Below are 20367 nucleotides of genomic sequence, written 5' to 3' on the forward strand. Positions count from 1 at the left end.
TCAAGTCTTTGTCAAATGCAGCAGAAGAAAGCAGCAACTGGATTTGGATTAAAAGGAAAGACAACAACTGGGCTGCAAGATGAAGACAGGAGGGTATGGAACTGAAGGGGGTGTATCTGGGACGCCAGGTAGCACCATTGAGCCCTCTGGAGACATCGTGGGCTTATCAACGAAACGTCAAAGAAGGAGTGTGCCCACCTGATGATCTTGATGACATACCTACCCTCCCTCCTTGTCACCACTCCAAACCCACTGCCAACATCGAGAGTGCCGACTTACCATAGGGATTGAAACATCAAGTCCTAGTAGCTCTACTAATGCCACTCTAATAAATTTTCACTCATTTATTAGCAGTGAAAATCAAAGCTGCAGAACCCAGCTCCCAACGCTAAATGAATTTCTTTAACCAATATTACACATGTTCATGAACCTACACTGGCTGTCAATCCTGTTTATTTCAATTTTAAAGTATTCAACTCATCCTGCTCCTAAACTTTGCAACTTATTTTTGTACCTCTCCAAACTGGTCTCTTGACTTCCACCACTAACAGTCTGCAACTCGTGGCCTTAATCCCTGGAATTCCTTCCCAGGATTTTTCTCACCACTTCTTTTGTTGTAATTGCTCCTTAAAAAGCATCTGTAGTATTATCTCATTAAAAAGAGTCAAATTTTATTTCTTCACATTCTACTCTGACTGGAAAGAAGATTAGCAGGGATGATGGAGGAGCAGCAATGGCTGGAATTTCTGGAAGCAATTTGGAAGGAGCAGGGCATATACAACCCAAAGAGGATGAAGTATTCTGAAGGCAGGATGATGCGATCGTGGCTGATAAGAGAAGCCAAAGCCAATATAAAACCCCAAGTGAGGGCATATATGAGAGGTTAGAGGATTGGGAAGCTTTTAGAAACCAACAAAAGGCAACTAATAAAGTCATAAAGAGGAAAAGGTGGAATACCAAGGTAAGCTAGCCAATAATATTAAAGTGGATAACAGAAGTTCCTTCAGATATATAAAAAGTAAAAGAGAGGTTGAAGTAGATATCTGACTACTGGAAAATGATGCTAGAGAGGCAGTAATGGGGGACAAGGAAATGGTGAACGAGCTCAGTAAGTATTTTGCATCAGTCCTTACTGTGGAAGAAAGCAGCAGTATGCCAGAGGTTCAAAAGTGAAAGGTCTGAAGATAGATAAGTCACCTGGACCAGATGGTCTATATCCCAGGGTTCTGAAAGAGGTGGCTGAAGAGACTGTTGGAGGCATTAGTAATGATCTTTCAAGAATCACTAAATCCTGGCGTGGCTCTGGAGGACTGGAAAATTACAAGTGTCACTCCAAGAAGTGAGAGGCAGAAGAAAGGAAATTACTGGTCAGTTAGTCTGACCTCAGTGGTTTGGAAGATGTTGGAGTCGATATTAAAGGATGTAGTTTCTGGGTACTTGGAGGCACATGGGTAAAATAGGCCAAAGTCAGCCTGGTTTCCTTAAGGGAAAACCCTGCCTGACAAATCTGTTGGAACTCTTTGAAAGAATAACAAACGGAATAGACAGAGGAGAATCGATGGATGTTATATACTTGGATTTGCAGAGGGCCTTTGACAAGGTGCCACACATAAGGCTGATTAACAAGTTAAAAGCCATGGTAACACAGGGAAGATTATAGCTTGGAAAGAGCATTGGCTGATTGGCTGGAGGCAAACAGTTGGAATAAAGGGAGCCTTTTCTGGTTCGCTGCCTGCGACTAGTGGTGTCCACAGGGGTCTGTGTTGGGACCGCTTCTTTTTTACATTATATGTCAATGATCTGAATGATGGAACTGGTGGCTTTGCGGCCAGTTTTGTGGACGATACGAAGATAAGTAGAGGGGCAGTTCGTGTTGAGGAAGCAGAGAGGATACAGAAGGACTTAGGTGGATGAGGAGAATTAGCAAGGAAGTGGCAGGTGAAATACAGTGTCATGCACTTTGGTAGAAGAATGAAGAAAAAATTCAAAAATCTGAGGTGCACAGGGACTTGGAAGACATTTTGCAGGATTCTCTAAAGGTTAGTTTGCAGTTTTGAGTCTGTGGTGAGGAAGGCAAATGCAATTGTTAGCATTCATTTCTAAAGGATTATAATACAAAAGCAAGGATGTAATGTTAAGGCCTTATAAGACACTGGTGAAGCCCCATTTGGAGTATTGTGAGTAGGTTTAGGCCCCTTATCTTAGAAAGGATGTGCTGAAACTGGACAGGGTTCAAAGAAGGCTCACGAAAATAATTCCAGGATTGAATGGCTTGTCATATGAAGTGTGTTTGATGGCTCCTAGCCTGTACTCAACTGGAATTCAAAAGAATGAGGAAAGATCTCATTGAAAGCTATTAAATTTTGAAAGGGCTAGATTTGGAGAGGATGTTTCCTATGGTAGGAGAGTCTAAGTCAAGAGGACACAGCTTCAGAATAGAGGGACATCAACTTAGAATGCAGATGAGGAAAAATTTCCTTAGCCAGAGAATGGTGAATCTGTGGTATTCATTGCCACAGGCGGCTGTGGAGACCAAGTCATTGGGTATATTTAAGGCAGAGGTTGATAGATTCTTGATTAGTCTGGGCATGAAGGGATATGGGGAGAAGGCAGATGATTGGGGCTGAGAGGGAAATGGATCAGCCATGGCAAAATGGCAGAGCAGACTCGATGGGCCAAATGGCCTAAATATGCTCTGTCTGGTTTTATGGTCTACTCAAGTGCCTTGAGATACCTTTTGATTACTTTGAAAATAAAATATATCTGTATTTTGTTCTGCATTATAAAACCGCTAAAATGCATTTCTATTTTTAATATTCTTTGTCCTCTGATCCATGCCATCTGCTAGAAACTGAATTAGACAAAGTGATAATTAATCAGATGGTTCGCCTACTTTGTGAGGTATCTTCAATGAGCACAACAAACATGATTCCTTCATTAATCACCATAAGGTGGATGAATGTTTGACAAAATAGTATCTACTCTTATACGAACATTTGGTAATTAGGGACCATAGTTAAGTACGAAGTTCAAAGTAAATATTTTATCAAAATACATATATGTCAACATATTCTACCCTAACATTTATTTTCTCGCAGGCATTCACAGTAAATACCAAGAAACACAATAAAATCAATGAAAACCTGCACACAACAAAGGCGAAGAACAACCGATGTGCAAGAGGCAACAGAATGTGCAATACAAAGAGAAAAAAAAGGAATGAATGAACGAATGAATGAATGAATAAATAAATAAATAGTTATATTGAGAACATGAGTTGTAGAGTCCTTGGAAGTGTGTGGAATCAGTTCAGTGTTGCAGTGAGTGAAGTTATCTCTTCTGGTTCAAGAGCTTGACAGTTGAGTAGTAATAACCGTTCCTGAAGCTGGTGGTGTAGGATCTGAGGCACCTGTACCTCTTTCCTGACAGTAGCAGCAAGGAGAGGGCGTAGTCTGGATGGTGGGGCACTTGATGATAAATGTTGCTTTCTTACAACTGTGTAAATGAATTTGATGGTGGGGAGGGCTTTACCTGTGATGGACTAGGCTGTATCCACTACCTTTTGTAGATTTTTCTGTTCAAGGGCTTTGGTTTTACTATTCCAGACTGTGATGTAACCAGTCCGTCAGTATACGTTCCACCCCACATCTATAGAAGTTTGTCAAAAATTTAGATGACATGCCAAATCTTCGCAAACTTTTGAAAGAGGCACTTCCATGCCTTCTTTGTAATGGTACTATGCACTAGACAGCTTCTCTGAAATGACAATGCTGAGTATTTTTAAAGTTGCCGACTCTCTTCACCTGATGAGGACTAGCTAATGAATCTCCAGTTTTCTCCTCCTGTAGTCAATTGTCAATACTGAATAATAAGGTTGTTATGGCACCACTCGGTCAGATTTTCAATCTCCCTTCTACATGCTGATTCGTCACCACCTTTGATTCGGCCAACGACAGTGTTGTCATCAGCAAACCTAAATAAGGGACTGGAGCTACATTTAGCCTCACAGTCCTAAGTGTAAAGCAAGTACAATAGGGAGCTAAACACACAGCATTGTGGTACACCTGTGCTGATTGTGGGAGATGTTGTTGTCAATCAGAACTAACTGAGGCCTGCAAGTGAGGAAATTGAAGAACCAGGCTAGATTACAGAATCTGAGGACTACGTTTTGGAGAAAAACAAGAGGACTTTTGATGGAAAAATATAGAATGATGAGAAATATAGATAGGATTGTGGGAAACTCTGGAGGGGTCAAGTACTAAAGGTCACAAGTATAAAGAGAAAAAGAATCTAGAGTGACGTGACAATTTTTAAAAAAACGCACTGTGGAGTTAGATCATAGTACAAACTACCTGCGGATGCGGTGGGGGTAGGTTCCATTGTGTCCTTTCATCAGCAATTTTACATTAGGAAATTAAGGAATAAATACTTAAGGCCATAAAACATAGAAGAGAATTGGGCCATCTGGTCCACTGAATCTGTTCCACTGAGTCTGCTCCTTATACTGAGGAAAAAGATGCAGTGTGGCAGATCAGAGAACAGGAAGAGGAACTAGATAGTTACTCCATAAGCGAGCCAGAGCAGACACAGTAAGCCAATTGTGTCTTTCTGGTAGCCACACTATGATTCCATAGTAAGTAACAAGGGTAACCAACATATACATTTGAAGTGATCACATTATCAAAATTACAAATCTTACAATACCCTACTCCCAAAGGAGAAGCCAACAAGAGCTAGAGAAATACATTCCTATAATCATTTAATTCTTTGTGTAACAAATCCTTCTTGAGCAAAATGCAACAGATTAATTAAGAGAAATTTTAAACCTTCGGTTTATCGAGCTCGAATGAATTAAGGAATAATATATAATCCAAAATATGAAGACCTACCTATATTGGTTTTGAAAGACTCCTGAGCCATAGAGGCTTTAATAGGTTCAGGTTCTTCTGTTTGAGTCTCTAAAATAATAGTTTAAAGACAATATCAGCAAACTACTCCACTAATTAAGACTCTTAACATTGTAGTTAGCACCAAGTTAACCATGGCTCTATTTTGTACATCTCAACATTACTGATATAATCTGTCATGAGATGTAACATCGTAAATACAATTGTAGTACATTCTCATAACAATCCTAGGCTGGATTATTTTGAATACATTGTGATTTGTTACAGTTATTATAATCAATTTAAGGAGATGGTGAATGTTGTTATGAATTGTTTCTAATTTCTTCATACACAAGAGAAATGCCTTCAATCTATATTTGGCTGAGCCCAAATACTGCTGAGTGCAAAGAGTAATTTGATATTAAAATCTCCTTCTTGTAGCCCTTTCCAGAAAAATGAGCATTTATACTCAAGTGTTTAATCCGAATGTTCACTGTTAACAACACCTCATTGAGATTTGCAGGCAATTCAAGTAATAAAGATTGCAGAGAACTTTTTTGACAAAAAGTAGCCTTTTTAAGGCTTTAGATTGTTTGTCATTATAACATTTCTGTAAACTTGGAAGATAGCTCATTTAGTTCAATACATGATTAAAAAGGGTCAGTTATTGTTCTGTTTTGGCCAGTTTGTCATTTTTTCAGTTTTGTCATTTCATTACATAGGAATTAGTTCTCCCATATCTATTATCAAAGAGCTACACATCGCCTTACTCGATATAGAGAAGCTCATTTACAATCAGAGAATAACTTTTCTTCACATACATCTTCTTGACAGTGTCACATGAAGTAATCCCACCTTACCTGTCTTAAGTGGTGAATTGTCAGATGTTTGAACTGGCTCTTCATTTTTCCCAGCACGAACAGATCTTTCCACTTCTTTCATTCCTAATTTTAAACACCAAAGAATATCATAAAATAATTGAATTGGTATCAATGTCCAGCATGGGAAAGAAAAGATGGCTTCTTAAAATGACTGTACAGCAAACTGCAGGCATACAAATTATATTTTTACCTAGTCCTATAGTCTCTCTCAACAGGACCCAGTCTATCACTACATGGTGTAGTCGCTGCTAGTCTCTGGCAACAGCTTGCACTTATTCAACTGACCAGGGTGCAGCTCCTGAGCCCGGCATCTCAGCAGTGGGCGGTAATACTTCCTGAACGAGCCCTCACAGGTAGCCACTGCACAATGCCTCAGTGGCTCAATCCACACCAGGCCATAAAGCAATGGGAAGGCTTCAATCATTTCCTCGGTGCAGGAAATCAAGCAGGGCCAAGACCTTAAACAGGTTCCCATTGCACCAGCATGCAGATCGTGAAGGGTTGGGTTCACACCAGAATCCAAGCACAACGGCGTTGTGTCTACAATGACTCCTTTTAGCACCAATTCCACAATAACTCTTGTTTCTAGGAAGACAACCTAAGCACTAAACAAGGTACCAGTGGTATTAATTAAAGTAACCACAACAGTTTGTCATTCTTTTGATGCAACCTTCAAAACAATTTTAAAAAATCAAATTCAGTCATAGAAAGATAAAAAAAAAATGAGAAAGCAACACTGTAAGCAACCTTTTGTTTTTAATTAAAAATGATTACTATATTGTAATTTTAATATATAATTCCATTACTGAATGATTAGCATATACTTCCTGAAAAAAGTAAAATATTTCCAGTGGCATTAGACACACATACACTTCAGGTAAAACCTAATATACATGCAGGTATACTTATCTTTCACTCTATGAAGCATTGTTACACTATCTCAATGCAAAACAGCACCATCTACTCAATCACAACCTCAATTGACCAGAGAATACTGCTGATTTTAGCCAAACTTCAGCGAAACTTCAAATCCCAAGAGTCACTTGCTTAAGATTCAATAGACTACAGAAGGCTGGCTAGCCTCAGTGTCCTAAATTTAAGATGTAGAACAAGCAAAGTTTGTAGCAAGAGGTAAATACTAAAGCTTTGAGGTTGACAATAATTTTTCAAAATTTTGAATAAAGTGAAGCACCACTGTGTGATGCACCAAGTGAAGGAACTGAAAGCACCATCAGAGAAGAAAATATGAGATGCTTGGACTGTGTGGTAAACCATGTATATATGTTGTAACTCGGTTACCTGTCTGGACATGCCCCTCTGCTGACTGCCCCTGTGGCTCCTCCCACAGAGCCCTGTATAAAGGTGTTCGCCTTGCTCCTCCCCCCTCAGTCCGGGGGCAGACAGGAGGTCGTATTGTACAGCGAATAAAAGCCTTTCAGTATTTTACCAAACCTCAGTCTTTTGGAGTAATTGAAGGTGCTTCAGACTGGAAAATGAAAAGATGTGCACTTGCCATTGACTTCATCTTCCTACATATATGGTACATTATATGCAGCTTTATTGCCAACATGATTTACTCTGCACTGCCATCTAGGGGATTTTTCATGAAAATGTATCAGCTTGAACAGATTGTCTTAATATTAAAATCAGAATCAGGTTAAGTATCACCAGCATATGTCATGAAATTTGTTGTCTTTGTGGCAGCAGTAAATCTGAAGTAGGGCATTATCAAATCAGTGTTGGAGACAGAAGACAGAGAGGCCAGAGTGGAACTGAAGTGGAGATTGAAGTGATGGGAAATTACAAAATCAAAGTTACTGAAATGATGAGCTCCAAACACAATACATTAAATTGGAAGAATGAATTTCACCTTGAAGGACAGTTTGAGTTCCTTGATGGTAGAATGTGAGAAGAGGGCACGTGATGCATCTCCCATGGAAAGTGTCATGAGAAGGCAAGTTATTGTTGAAGGCAGAAGAACAAACCAGAGACTAGTGGAGTAAATAACCCTGTTAGAATACTGAAATGGGAGAGGAGGGAAAGACGTGTCTGATGGATGAATCCCATTGAGAATGGCAAAAATGATAAAGGATAATCCATTGAATATGAAGACTGACAAGGCAGAAGATGAGGACAAGCAGAATCTTATCCTTATTCTAACTGGAAGCAGAAGAGTGGAAAACAGCAGACAAGACTGAGGGACCATCAGCCACAGTAGATAAGGTACTAATGTTAAGGGAAAATGCATCAAAAGGTCTTTCTGTGATTTAAAACATGATGTTTTCTCACTTAACCAGTTTGGACTGTTGTTAATTTGAAACATTTATCATATCTCACTCCACAGATACTGCCTTAACTGCTGAATACTTGCAGAATATTCTATTTTTATTTAAGATTTTCAGAACCCACATTTTCTTTTGGTCCAAGGCTTCATTTCATCTCATCTGACCTCCTGCTACTCGACTCAACTTGCCAGAGAATGAACTGTATGCTTCAGGGCTCTGGCCTTTGATTCTACCCCTCTAACAAATAACAGACAAAACCACACAGCTCCTACGCCAATTTATTTCTTATCTTAAAAGCCCTACCATGCCACCTCTCTTCTACTATACCACCACAAACATCACCACTTTATGCTTTAGACCATCCTGTTTATCAATAGTTATTGTCAGCTCTGTTAAAATACAGCAGAAGCTTTGTTACATTGAAAGTTCTTTGTAGAGGTTAGGCTGTTATTCAATAAAATGGTAAAATCAGAATCAGATTTATTATCACTGACATATTGTATGTTGTGAAATTAGTCATTTTGTGGCAGCTGTACAGGGCAAGACATAAAAACTACTATAAATTATAATGAAAAATAAAATAGTGCAAAAGAGGAATAGTGAGGCAGTTCACGGATCATTCCGAATTCTGATTGTAAAAGGCTGTTCATAAAACTTTTGACTATGCATCTGCAGGCTCTTGATGGTACTCTTGATGGTAGAGAGAAGAGGGCATGACCTGGGTGATGAGGGTCCCTAACGATGCTTTTTAATAGCACTATCTTTTGAAGACATCCTTGAGCGTGGGGTGGCTTGTACCCATGGAGCAGCTGGCTGAGTCTACAACCCAGCACAGCCTCTTTCGATCCTCTGTGTTGGAGCAGTGATGTAACTGGTCAGGCTGCTCTCCATGGTACATCTACAGATCTCTAGTCTTTGGTGACATACAAAATCTCCTCCAACTCCAAATGAAGTGTAGCTTTTGGCTTGCTCTCTTTACCTTACAATATGTTGGGCCCAGGATAGATCCCTTGAGATACAGAATGCCCCAGGAACTTGAAGCTGCTCACCCTTTTCACTGCTGACCCCTCAATAAATACTGGCCTCTGTTCTCCCAACTTCCCCTTCCTGAAATCCACAATCAATTCCTTGGTCTTGCTGAGAGTGAGTGCAAGATTATTGTAACAACATTCAACTGGCCAATCTTCACACCTGCATACCTTCTCGCTGTTATCTGAGACTCTGCCAACAACAGTGGTGTCATCAGCAAACTCATAGATGGTATTTGAGCTGTTCCTAGCCACAGTTACAATGTCTTGTAAAAGTATTCAGCCTCCAACCCTTTATTCACATAAGTATGCATTACAACCAGGGATTTTGATCAATTTAACTGATAATTTTTATTTGTGGATCACATGCTCTTTTTTTTCCACAGTAGAGCCCAAAAAACAGGGAAAATTGTAAAGAATGAAAAACTCAAAAATTCAAAATCTGAATTGTCAGCAATCAAAAGTATCCTTCCCTCTTTGCTCAGTACTTGGTTGAACCACCTCTTGCAGCTATTAGAGCCTTTTTGATAAGTCTATATTAGCTTTGCGCAATGAGATGGAGCAAGATTTGCCCATTCCTCTTTGCAAAATTGCTCAAGCTGTGCTAAGTTAGCTGGGTAGTAGTGGTAGACAGGAATCTTGAGGTCTTGCCAGAGATGTTCCATCAGGTTAAGGTCAGGACTCTGACTGGGCCACTCAAGGACATCAATTTTCTTTATTTGAAGTCACAACATGGTTACTCTGGTAGTTGGGTTGTTGTCTTGATGAAAGACAAACTCCTCCCAAGTTTAAGCTCTCTGGCAGAGGCTAGAAGGGTTTTATCCAGGATCTCTCTGTATTTAAGCGTTCATCTTCCCATCAATCATGACCATATTTCCGGTCCCTGCTGCTGAAAAGCATCCTTATAGCATAATGCTACCTCCACAATACTTTACAATAAGGACAGTGTTAATTGGCTAATGCACAGCACCACAGGTAACATTTAATGTTCAGGCCAAAAGGTTCCACTTTAGTCTCACACAACCACAAGACCTACTTCCACTTCTTTACAATATCTTCCAAGCGATGCTTTGCAAAGTATTTACTGGCAAGGATATGCTTTTTCTTTAGCCAGGGCTTCTTCCTTGCTACTCTTCATAAACACCCTTTTTGTGCAAGGCCTTTGAGATTGTGGAGCCATGAACTTCATCTCCAGTTTCAGCCACTGACTACTGGTCAGAATAACCATTGCCGTCACAGTAGCCTCTCTTGCAAATGTCATTCTTCACTGTTGACTAAGTTTAGAGGGGTGGCCTGATCTAAAAGTGTGGCTGTGGTTTCATATTTTTCCAAAATTTCATGATGAACTCCACTGAGCTCCAATGTATGTTCAGTGCCTTTGAGATAGTACTGTACCCTTCTCTAGATTTGTGCTTTTCTATTATCATTCCCCAACACTTGCCTTGAATGATCTTTTGCCTACATTTTGGTTTGGTCTTTTGAAAATCTATGATACTGTTGGACCTTACAGAGAGAGGAAGTATTTATTCTTCTGAATTTATTAAAAGCAAGTGATCCTCCAAATTTTTTACATCAATAAATTGGGTGAGTTGGTAAGGTAATAAAGCACCTGAGAAAAGTTTGTGCCATAATTACAAATGGGATGAATGCTTTTTTCAGTCTCACGATTTTGGTTTTTAATTTTTAGTAAATTGTTCACAGGATTTGAAATTTTTCTTTTGATTAGACATAATACATAATGTTTTGTAGATTAGCTCAAAAAGCCTCCTTCAATATATTTTAAATTTAGAGAATGAGACAGTAAAATATGAAAGTAGTTGTGGAGGCGGAATATTTTTTGAAGTCACTTTATGTGTAAAGCAGAGCAATGGGCTAAATGTCAGTGAGATGTTATTATCGCTCCTTTGCAACATCTCTTACTTGTATTTAAGCAAGAACGTGTCTGCCAATTAAAAGAACTATTGACTATACAGTTCCAGTCATCAGTTGACTGTACAGCACAGCCCATTTTGTAAATATGTAACCATCGTATGTATGGAAGCTACATAAGGTGCACTAAACTCAGCCTCCTCAACCTGCAGGAATTAGTTTAAACAAAAAATACCCCAACAATATTTTTTTTGGTAACTTAGAAAATTCAATTAATATTCTATCAACCTACAGCCAGAAATTTTTGTGATCCCACATTGTCCAGTAAATAGTAAAACTGCTTCAAAAAACTATCATGACCAATTGTAGTGTTGTTCTCTTGATAACTTGTACATTGCGAAACATAAGCTTCTCCAAGGACAAGAACATGCCTTGTATCAAAAGGACAGGCAGGTAGGCAGAAGGGGTGGGGTAGGGGCTCTGCCGGTAAACAATTAAATCAAATCCTTTAGAAAGAGGTGACACAAGATTGGAAGATGGAGAATCTTTGTGGGTAAACATAAGAAACTGCAAGGATAAAAAGACCTTGATGGGAGTTACATACAGGCCTCGAATAATAGCCAGAATGTGGATTACAAACTACAATGGGAGACAGAAGAAAAAGCTATTGTAATATTGCCCTTTTTACATGCCATGAGGGATTTCAATAAGCAAGTACAAAGGGAAAATCAGGTTGGTGCCAGATCCCAAATCAGGAAATTTGTAGAATGCCTACAAGATGGCTTTTAAGAGCAGAAAGACAATCTCAACTGGGTGTTGAGTAATGAACCAAATATGATTAGGGAGCTTAAGGTAAAGATACCCTTAGGAGACAGTGATCATAATATGAAAGAATTCATCCTGCAACTTGAGAGTGAGAAGATAAAGTCAGATGTATCAATATTATAGTAGATAAAAGGAACTACAGAGGTATGAGAGAGGAGCTGGCCAAAGTTAATTGGAAGGGTCACCATAACCCATAAGGAGAGAAAAGATAAAATATGAAAGAAAGCTAGCCAATAATATAAATGAGGATATCAGAAGATTGTTTTCAAGAGTAAAGGAGGCAAGATTGAATATTGGGCCACTAGAAAATGATGTTGGAGAGGGAGTAATGGGGACAGTGAAATGGCAGAGACACCTAGTAAGTATTTTGCATCAGTCTTCACTATGGAAGACACGAGCAGTATGCCAAAATTCAAGAGTGTCAGGGGCAGAAGTGAGTGCTGTTGTTATTAACTAAGGAAAAAGTACTTGGGAAAATTGGAAGGTCTGAAGGTAGATAAATCATCTGAACCAGATGGACTACACCCCAGGTTTCTAAAAGAAGTGGTTGAAGAGATTGTGGAGGCATTAGTAATGATCTTTCCAGAACCATTAGATTCTGGACTGGTTCCAGGGGGCTTGAAAATCACAAATTTCACTCCACTCTTTAAGAGAGGGAAACAAAAGAAAGGAAATATGGGCCAGTGATTGGGAAGATATTGGATGACATTATTAAGGGTACTTGGACAGACATGAAATAATAGGCCAAAGTCAGCATGGTTTCCTTAAGGGGAAATCTTCCCTGACAAATCTTTTGGAGTTCTTCTACTACACTTCGCCATTCAATATTTCCCTCCAAAATTCTTTAGGAAATTACAGGCAAATAGACAATGGAGAGTCAAAGGATATTTTTTTTGGATTTTCAGAAGGCTTCTGACAGGTACCACACGAGTCTGCTTAAGAAAATAAGCGCCCATAGTATTATAGGAAAGATACTAGCATGGATAGAAGTTTGGCTGATTAGCAGGAGGCAAAGAGGGGGAATAAAAGGTTAGCTGCCAGTGACTAGTGGTGTCCTGCAGGGGTGGGTATTGTCACCATTCCTTTTCACACTATACGTGAATGATTTGGATGATGAAATTCATGGCTTTGTGGCCAAGTTTGCAGACAATATGAAGATGGGTAGAAGGACAGAGTGTTGAGGAAGCAAGGAGTCTGCAGAAGGAATTAGACAGATTAGGAGAATGTGCAAATAAGTGGCAGATGAAATACAGAGTGGGGAAGTGTATGGTCATGAACTTTAGTAGAAGGGATAAAGGTGTAGGTTATTTTCATAGACTGACATGGAGAATATTCAAAAATAAGAGATTCAAAGGGACTTGGGTGTCCCTGTGCAGGATTCCCCAAAGGTTAGCTTGCAGGGAAAGTCGATGGTAAGGAATGCAAATACAATGTTAGGATTTATTTATAAAGGATTAGAATTTAACAGCAAGGATGTAACACTGAGACTTTATAGGCCACACTTGGAGTACTGTGAACAGCTTCAAGCCCCTTATCTAAGAAAAGATGTGCTGGCATTGGAAAGGGTCCAAAGGATGCTCATGAGAAGGATTCCAGGAATGAAAAGGTTATCATATGAGGAATGTTTGATGGCTCTGGGCCTGTATTCACTGGAATTTAGAAGAAAGGGCAGTTGGGGGTGGAGGTGGGGACATGGGGAATCTCAATGAAACCTATTTAACGGTCTGGAAAGAGTGAATGTACATAGGATGTTTCCTTTGTGGAGGAGTCTAGGACCAGAGGGCACAGCCTCAGACTAGAGGGACACCCATTAGAACAGAGATGCGAAGGAATTTCTTTAGCCAGAGGGTTGTGAATCTGTGGTATTCATTGCCACAGGCCACTGTGGAGTCCAAGTCATTGAGTATATTTAAAGCAGAAATTGATAGGTTCTTGATTAGTTAGGGCATCACTGGTTACAAGGAGACCTTCATCTTTGTTAAAATTCTTTTCCTCTAGTTTTATTTCAAGGGCTCCCTTTACCAGATGGTCCCCAAAGCCATTGGAGCCAATGAAGGTCTTGCTCTAAGTAAGATCTGGAATTCGATTGTAAACAAGTTGAGAGAGTGGAAACTTGATTGAATGAAGCTTAACCGTCCAGGAGGGGTGGACTATGAGGGTATAAAATACAATCAGACTAGATGTGTCCAGGCATCATCCCTGATGAAGATGGTGGAGTTTGTCATCGAAACATTAGTTATAATTGATACCTGGACCCGGCCGGAAGCCGGAGAAGACTTTATTTGTCATACACTGGGAAAGCACTAGATCATTTTTCAGCCTATTTGGTATCCAACAACATCTCAAAATGTAGCAGACATGGCCCCGTCCATCACGGGTAAAGCCCTCCCCACCACAGAGCACATCTACATGGAGCTTTATCGCAGGAAAGCAGCATCCATCATCAAGGACCTCCACCACCCAGAACATGCTCTTTTCTTGCTTCTGCCACCAGGAAGATGGTACAAAAGCCTCAGGACCCACACCAACAGTTTCAGGAACAGTTATTACCCCTCAACCATCAGGATATCTTCACTCAACTTCATTCGCCCAATCACTGAACTGCTCCCACAACCTATGCACTCACTTTCAAGGACTCATTCATCTCATGCTCTTGATATTTACTGCTTATTTATTATTATTTTAATTATTTCCTTTTTTTTGTATGCACAGTTTGTTGTCTTTTGCACACTGGTTATTTGCTCGTCCTACTGAATGCAGTCTTTCATCGGGGCTTCATGGACTTACTACATGCCCGCAAGAAAATGATTCTCAGGGTTGTATATGGTGACATATATGTACTTTGATAATAAATTTACAGTACTTTAAAACTTTTATTTCCCACCATTAATACTGCCTGACCTCTTGAATTCCTCTGGACATTTTGCATATGTTGAGTGCACAATGCATCTTGGCTCCCAGGCCCCATCCCCTGCAAGATCAATGCCATCACAAAAAATTTAATCTTAAACTAATTTGATTGATGCCATGTGATATCAAATCATAGCTGAGAACACCAAATACAGCCAAAATTATGGGTCAGAAGCCACCTGGACTGTAGCAACAAAGGCTTCTAGTATGCTAAGATAGACTCTTGCCCTCACAATGTACTTATGGCCTTGCAGCTTATTATCTGCCTGGAATGTACCCTCCCTGCAACACTTTATTCTGCATTCTGTTATTGTTTGTGTTGCGTTTGTACTACCTCAGCTCACTGTTGTAATCAGATGATATAATATGGATGGGCATACAAAACCGAGTTTTTCACTGTACCACAGTACATGTAATGATAATAAACCAATTTACCAATACTGAGGTGCCACAGCATAACTTTAATAATCTGTAACTGAATCTGGCACTCAGGAAATCTATAATTATTGAGAAATAGGATTTTAAAAAAATTAGGAACACATTTTAGATGCAATAATCAGCCATAAAAAAAGGTATTTTGCAAAGGGTTTGAAATATTTACACTCATTCCAGTAAACCTGCTGGAAACTCAAGCAGGCATCCCAAAGGGCACAGTGGAGTGGACAGGACATTTCCCATTAAGTTTCATCCCAACATAGATATAACTTCTCTCTCTTTCTTCATAGGTGTGATGTAATCAACATTCATGGTAGGTGTTTTTGACACCAACAGAAACTGCATCAAAAAATCATGACCTATAATTTTGGTTTTTACATGCACCACAGGGATGTGTGCTTAGCCCACTGCTCTACTCGCCCTACACCCATGGCTGTGCTGCTAGGTATAGCTCAAACAGATCTATAAATTTGCTGATGATACAATCATTGTTTGCAGAATTTCAGATGGTGATGAAAGGGCATACAGGAGCGAGATATACTAGCTCATTGAGTGGTGTCGCAGCAACAACCTTGCACTCAACCCAGCAAGACCAAGGAGCTGATTGTAGACTTCAGGAAGGGCAAGATGAGGGAATACCAACCAATCTCAGAGAGAGAGCAATTTCAAGTTCCTGGGTGTCAATACCCTCCAAGGATCTAACCTGGACACAACATATTGATGCAGCTGTAAAGAAGGAAAGACAGCAGCTATATTTCATTAGGAGTCTGAGGAGATTTGGTCTGTCAACTAAAACACTCGAAACATAGAACATAGAATAGTACAGCACAGTACAGGTCCTTCGGCCCACAATGTTGTGCCGACCCTCAAACCCTGCCTCCCATATAAGTCCCCACCTTAGATTCCTCCATATACCTGTCCAGTAGTCTCTTAAACTTCACTAGTGTATCTGCCTTCACCACTGACTCAGGCAGTGCATTCCACGCACCAACCACTCTCTGAGTAAAAAACCTTCCTCTAATATCCCCCTTGAACTTCCCACCCCTTACCTTAAAGCCATGTCCTCTTGTATTGAGCAGTCGTGCCCTGGGGAAGAGGCGCTGGCTATCCACTCTATCTATTCCTCTTATTATCTTGTACACCTCTATCATGTCTCCTCTCATCCTCCTTCTCTCCAAAGAGTAAAGCCCTAGCTCCCTTAATCTCTGATCATAATGCATACTTTCTAAACCAGGAAGCATCCTGGTAAATCTCCTCTGTACCATTTCCAATGCTTCCACATCCTTCCTATAGTGAGGTGACCAGAACTGGACACAATACTCCAAGTGTGGCCTAACCAGAGTTTTACAGAGCTGCATCATTACATCGCGACTCTTAAACTCTATCCCTCGACTTATGAAAGCTAACACCCCATAAGTTTTCTTAACTACTCTATCCACTGTGAGGCAACTTTCAGGGATCTGTGGACATGTACCCCCAGATCCCTCTGCTCCTCCACACTACCAAGTATCCTGCCATTTACTTTGTACTCTGCCTTGGAGTTTGTCCTTCCAAAGTGTACCACCTCACACTTCTCCGGGTTGAACTCCATCTGCCACTTCTCAGCCCACTTCTGCATCCTATCAATGTCTCTCTGCAATCTTTGACAATCTTCTACACTATCTACAACACCACCCTTTGTGTCGTCTGCAAACTTGCCAACCCACCCTTCTACCCCCACATCCAGGTCGTTAATAAATATCACAAAAAGTAGAGGTCCCAGAACAGATCCTTGTGGGATACCACTAGTCACAATCCTCCAATCTGAATGTACTTCCTCCACCACAACCCTCTGCCTTCTGCAGGCAAGCCAATTCTGAATCCACCTGGACAAACTTCCCTGGATCCCATGCCTTCTAACTTTCTGAATAAGTCTACCATGTGGAACCTTGTCAAATGCCTTACTAAAATCCATATAGATCACATCCACTGCACTACCCTCATCTATATGCCTGGTCCCTCCTCAAAGAACTCTATCAGGCTTGTTAGACATGAACTGCCCTTCACAAAACCATGCTGACTGTCCCTGATCAGACCATGATTCTCTAAATGCCTATAGATTCTATCTCTAAGAATCTTTTCCAACAGCTTTCCCACCACAGACGCAAGGCTCACTGGTCTATAATTACCCGGACTATCCCTACTACCTTTTTTGAACAAGGGAACAACATTTGCCTCCCTCCAATCCTCTGGTACCATTCCCGTGGACAACGAGGACATAAAGATCCTAGCCAGAGGCTCAGCAATCTCTTCTCTCGCCTCGTGGAGCAGCCTGGGGAATATTCAATCAGGCCCCGGGGACTTATCTATCCTAATGTATTTTAACAACTCCAACACCTCCTCTCCCTTAATATCAACATGCTCCAGAACATCAACCTCACTCATATTGTCCTCACCATCATCAAGTTCCCGCTCATTGGTGAATACCGAAGAGAAGTATTCATTGAGGACCTCGCTCACTTCCACAGCCTCCAGGCACATCTTCCTACCGTTATCTCTAATCGGTCCTACCTTCACTCCTGTCATCCTTTTTTTCTTCAACATAATTGAAGAATGCCTTGGGGTTTTCCTTTATTCTACTTGCCAAGGCCTTCTCATGCCCCCTTCTTGGTCTTCTCAACCCCTTCTTAAGCTCCTTTCTTGCTTCCCTATATTCCTCAATAGACCCAGCTGATCCTTGCTTCATAAACCTCATGTATGCTGCCTTCTTCCTCCTGACTAGATTTTCCACCTCACTTGTCACCCATGGTTCCTTCACCCTACCATTCTTTATCTTCCTCACCAGGACAAATTTATCCCTTACATCCCGCAAGAGATCTCTAAACATCGACCACATGTCCATAGTACATTTCCCTGCAAAAACATCATCCCAATTCACACGTGCAAGTTCTAGCCTTATAGCCTCATAATTTGCCTTTCCCCAATTAAAAATTTTCCTGTCCTCTTTGATTCTATCCTTTTCCATGATAATTATAAAGGCCAGGGAGCGGTGGTCACTGTCCCCCAGATGCTCACCTACTGGGAGATCTGTGACCTGACCCATTTCATTACCTAGTACTAGATCTAGTATGGCATTCCCCCTGGTTGGCCTGTCCACATACTGTGACAGGAATCCATCCTGGACACACTTAACAAATTCTGCCCCATCTAAACCCTTGGAACTAATCAGGTGCCAATCAATATTAGGGAAGTTAAAGTCACCCATGATAACAACCCTGTTATTTTTGCACCTTTCCAAAATCTGCCTCCCAATCTGCTCTTCTATATCTCTGCTGCTACCAGGGGGCCTATAGAATACCCCCAGTAGAGTAACTGCTCCCTTCCTGTTCCTGACTTCCACCCATATTGACTCAAAAGAGGATCCTGCTACATTACGCACCTTTTCTGTAGCTGTAATAGGATCCCTGACCAGTAATGCCACCCCTCCTCCCCTTTTTCCACCCTCTCTATCCCTTTTAAAGCACTGAAATCCAGGAATATTGAGAATCCATTCCTGCCCTGGTGCCAGCCAAAATCTCTATATTTATTTATCAAAGTTAACAAATTTCACAACATAAGCCAGTGATATTAAACATGATTCTGATAAAACAAGCATCAAATCACACAGGATGAGGAAGTATTCAAGAATTCAAGGCTCCCCAATACAACATTAATTTACATTCTCTGCCTTTTCACAGACAGGCAGAACCAATAAAAAACAGAATTGCAGCTCCACGCTGTGACCGTGGAGCTAACCAGGTCACTCCAGCAGCATCCAAATGAGACAGCACTTGCAAGTCCTATTAGCAGCTGTTGTCCATGAATGCACCAGTTACTTTCTATTCCTTTCAAAATGGAGAAAACAATGATAGCAATTTCATAAAGCTGAGACAACCCAATTTTGAGATTTTGTTTGGTTATTCCTCAACTTGGCGTTGGAACATTATCACCTATTTAGACCATAAAAAAGGGTGAAATCCAATTCACTATAAAGCTTATAGTGAATTACAATTCACTTATCCAGTAGTACCCTGCAGAATATGGTCTCCTTGACCTTCTGATGTCTTCTCAATTTCTTGCTTCTGCCCACGAGCACTAAAGCCAGTTCTATGGGTATGTTGCAATATTTACTGTAACTGAAGGCCAAAACTTAACATGGTCCAAATACCTTGCAGAGACCACAAGGTGGTTTGGGAAGGACTATTTTACCAATATCACCATTTATACAAATGCCCCTCAATCCAACCATAAATTTGAGTCCTGCAAATATGCAAATAATGACACCACCAGCCAAGTTAAAAAAATGTTTCTACAGAAACATTCAGAAGACTAAACAGCATGAGGGGAGAGAAAATATTCAGTATTTCAGATCAACAATATTTCAGCAATCCAAAATATAGATCGCCAGTTCACCTTCCACTGTCATCTGTTGCCTAGTAATCTTTTGCTTTCCACACATGTAATTTTTAATAAAAAAATAAAATCTGAACTTGTTAAAACAGAAAACACACAAAAACTTGCAAAGGATCCTGCACCTGAAACTTGAACTGTTTCTCCTTCCACAGATGCTACCTGATCCGCTGTGTGCTTCCAGCATTTTTAGTTTTTGTTCCCTCTTCTATCCAACTTTACTAAAGCCCTTTATCCCTAAACTTTCAGGTTAAATTAGCTTTATTTGTCATATGTACATCAAAACCTACAGTGAAATGCATCTTTTAGAATGTGGGAGAATTCTGGAATACCCAGAGGAACCCACCAGTCAGAGAGAACACACAAACCCCTCCAGGCAGTGGTGGCAGCTGAACCACAACCTTATGATTGCTGGGTCTGTAAAGTGTTATGCAAACCCCTACACTACTGTGCTGCCCCTCACAGTTCTAATGCAAGGTTACCGAAGCAAACATTCTGTTTTTCATGCCACAACTGCTACCTGACCTGCTTAGCTTATCCAGTAATTCTCATTTAATTTCTGCACACAGGCTATTGTAGAAAGGTCCAGCAGAATCTCGACATCATTAGCTTTTCATTGAGAACAATATCAAGTAAATTGATTTGTATGATTATATAGTTTGTAGCTTTATTTCAAATTACTTGCAGCATAACGTGACAACTCAGGCAAGCAAGCTGCATTTTCAAAATGTCTAATTCATCCTTCAGGTGCTTGCATTCTCTTCTGAGAAGGAGGGGTGAGAGAAAGAAGCAGTTATCTTTTCAGCCAAATCCAATTTGA

At 40.4% G+C, this 20367-nt stretch overlaps 1 protein-coding gene across 8 annotated transcripts in view; it reads right to left on the reverse strand.

The window, feature by feature from the left end:
- Window positions 1-20367, reverse strand: part of unm_hu7910 (un-named hu7910) — a 214777-nt gene that overhangs the window by 117239 nt on the left and 77171 nt on the right. For all 8 annotated transcript variants that reach the window (XM_063064199.1, XM_063064182.1, XM_063064141.1 and 5 more), the window contains 2 exons: window positions 5747-5830; window positions 4890-4958 (listed from right to left, as the gene is read on the reverse strand). In XM_063064199.1, coding sequence (XP_062920269.1) covers window positions 4890-4958; window positions 5747-5830 — 153 coding nt within the window. The remainder of the gene's footprint in view (window positions 1-4889; window positions 4959-5746; window positions 5831-20367) is intronic.

Source organism: Mobula hypostoma, chromosome 1 (assembly GCF_963921235.1).
Source record: "Mobula hypostoma chromosome 1, sMobHyp1.1, whole genome shotgun sequence".
NCBI classification, from domain to species: domain Eukaryota; kingdom Metazoa; phylum Chordata; class Chondrichthyes; order Myliobatiformes; family Myliobatidae; genus Mobula; species Mobula hypostoma.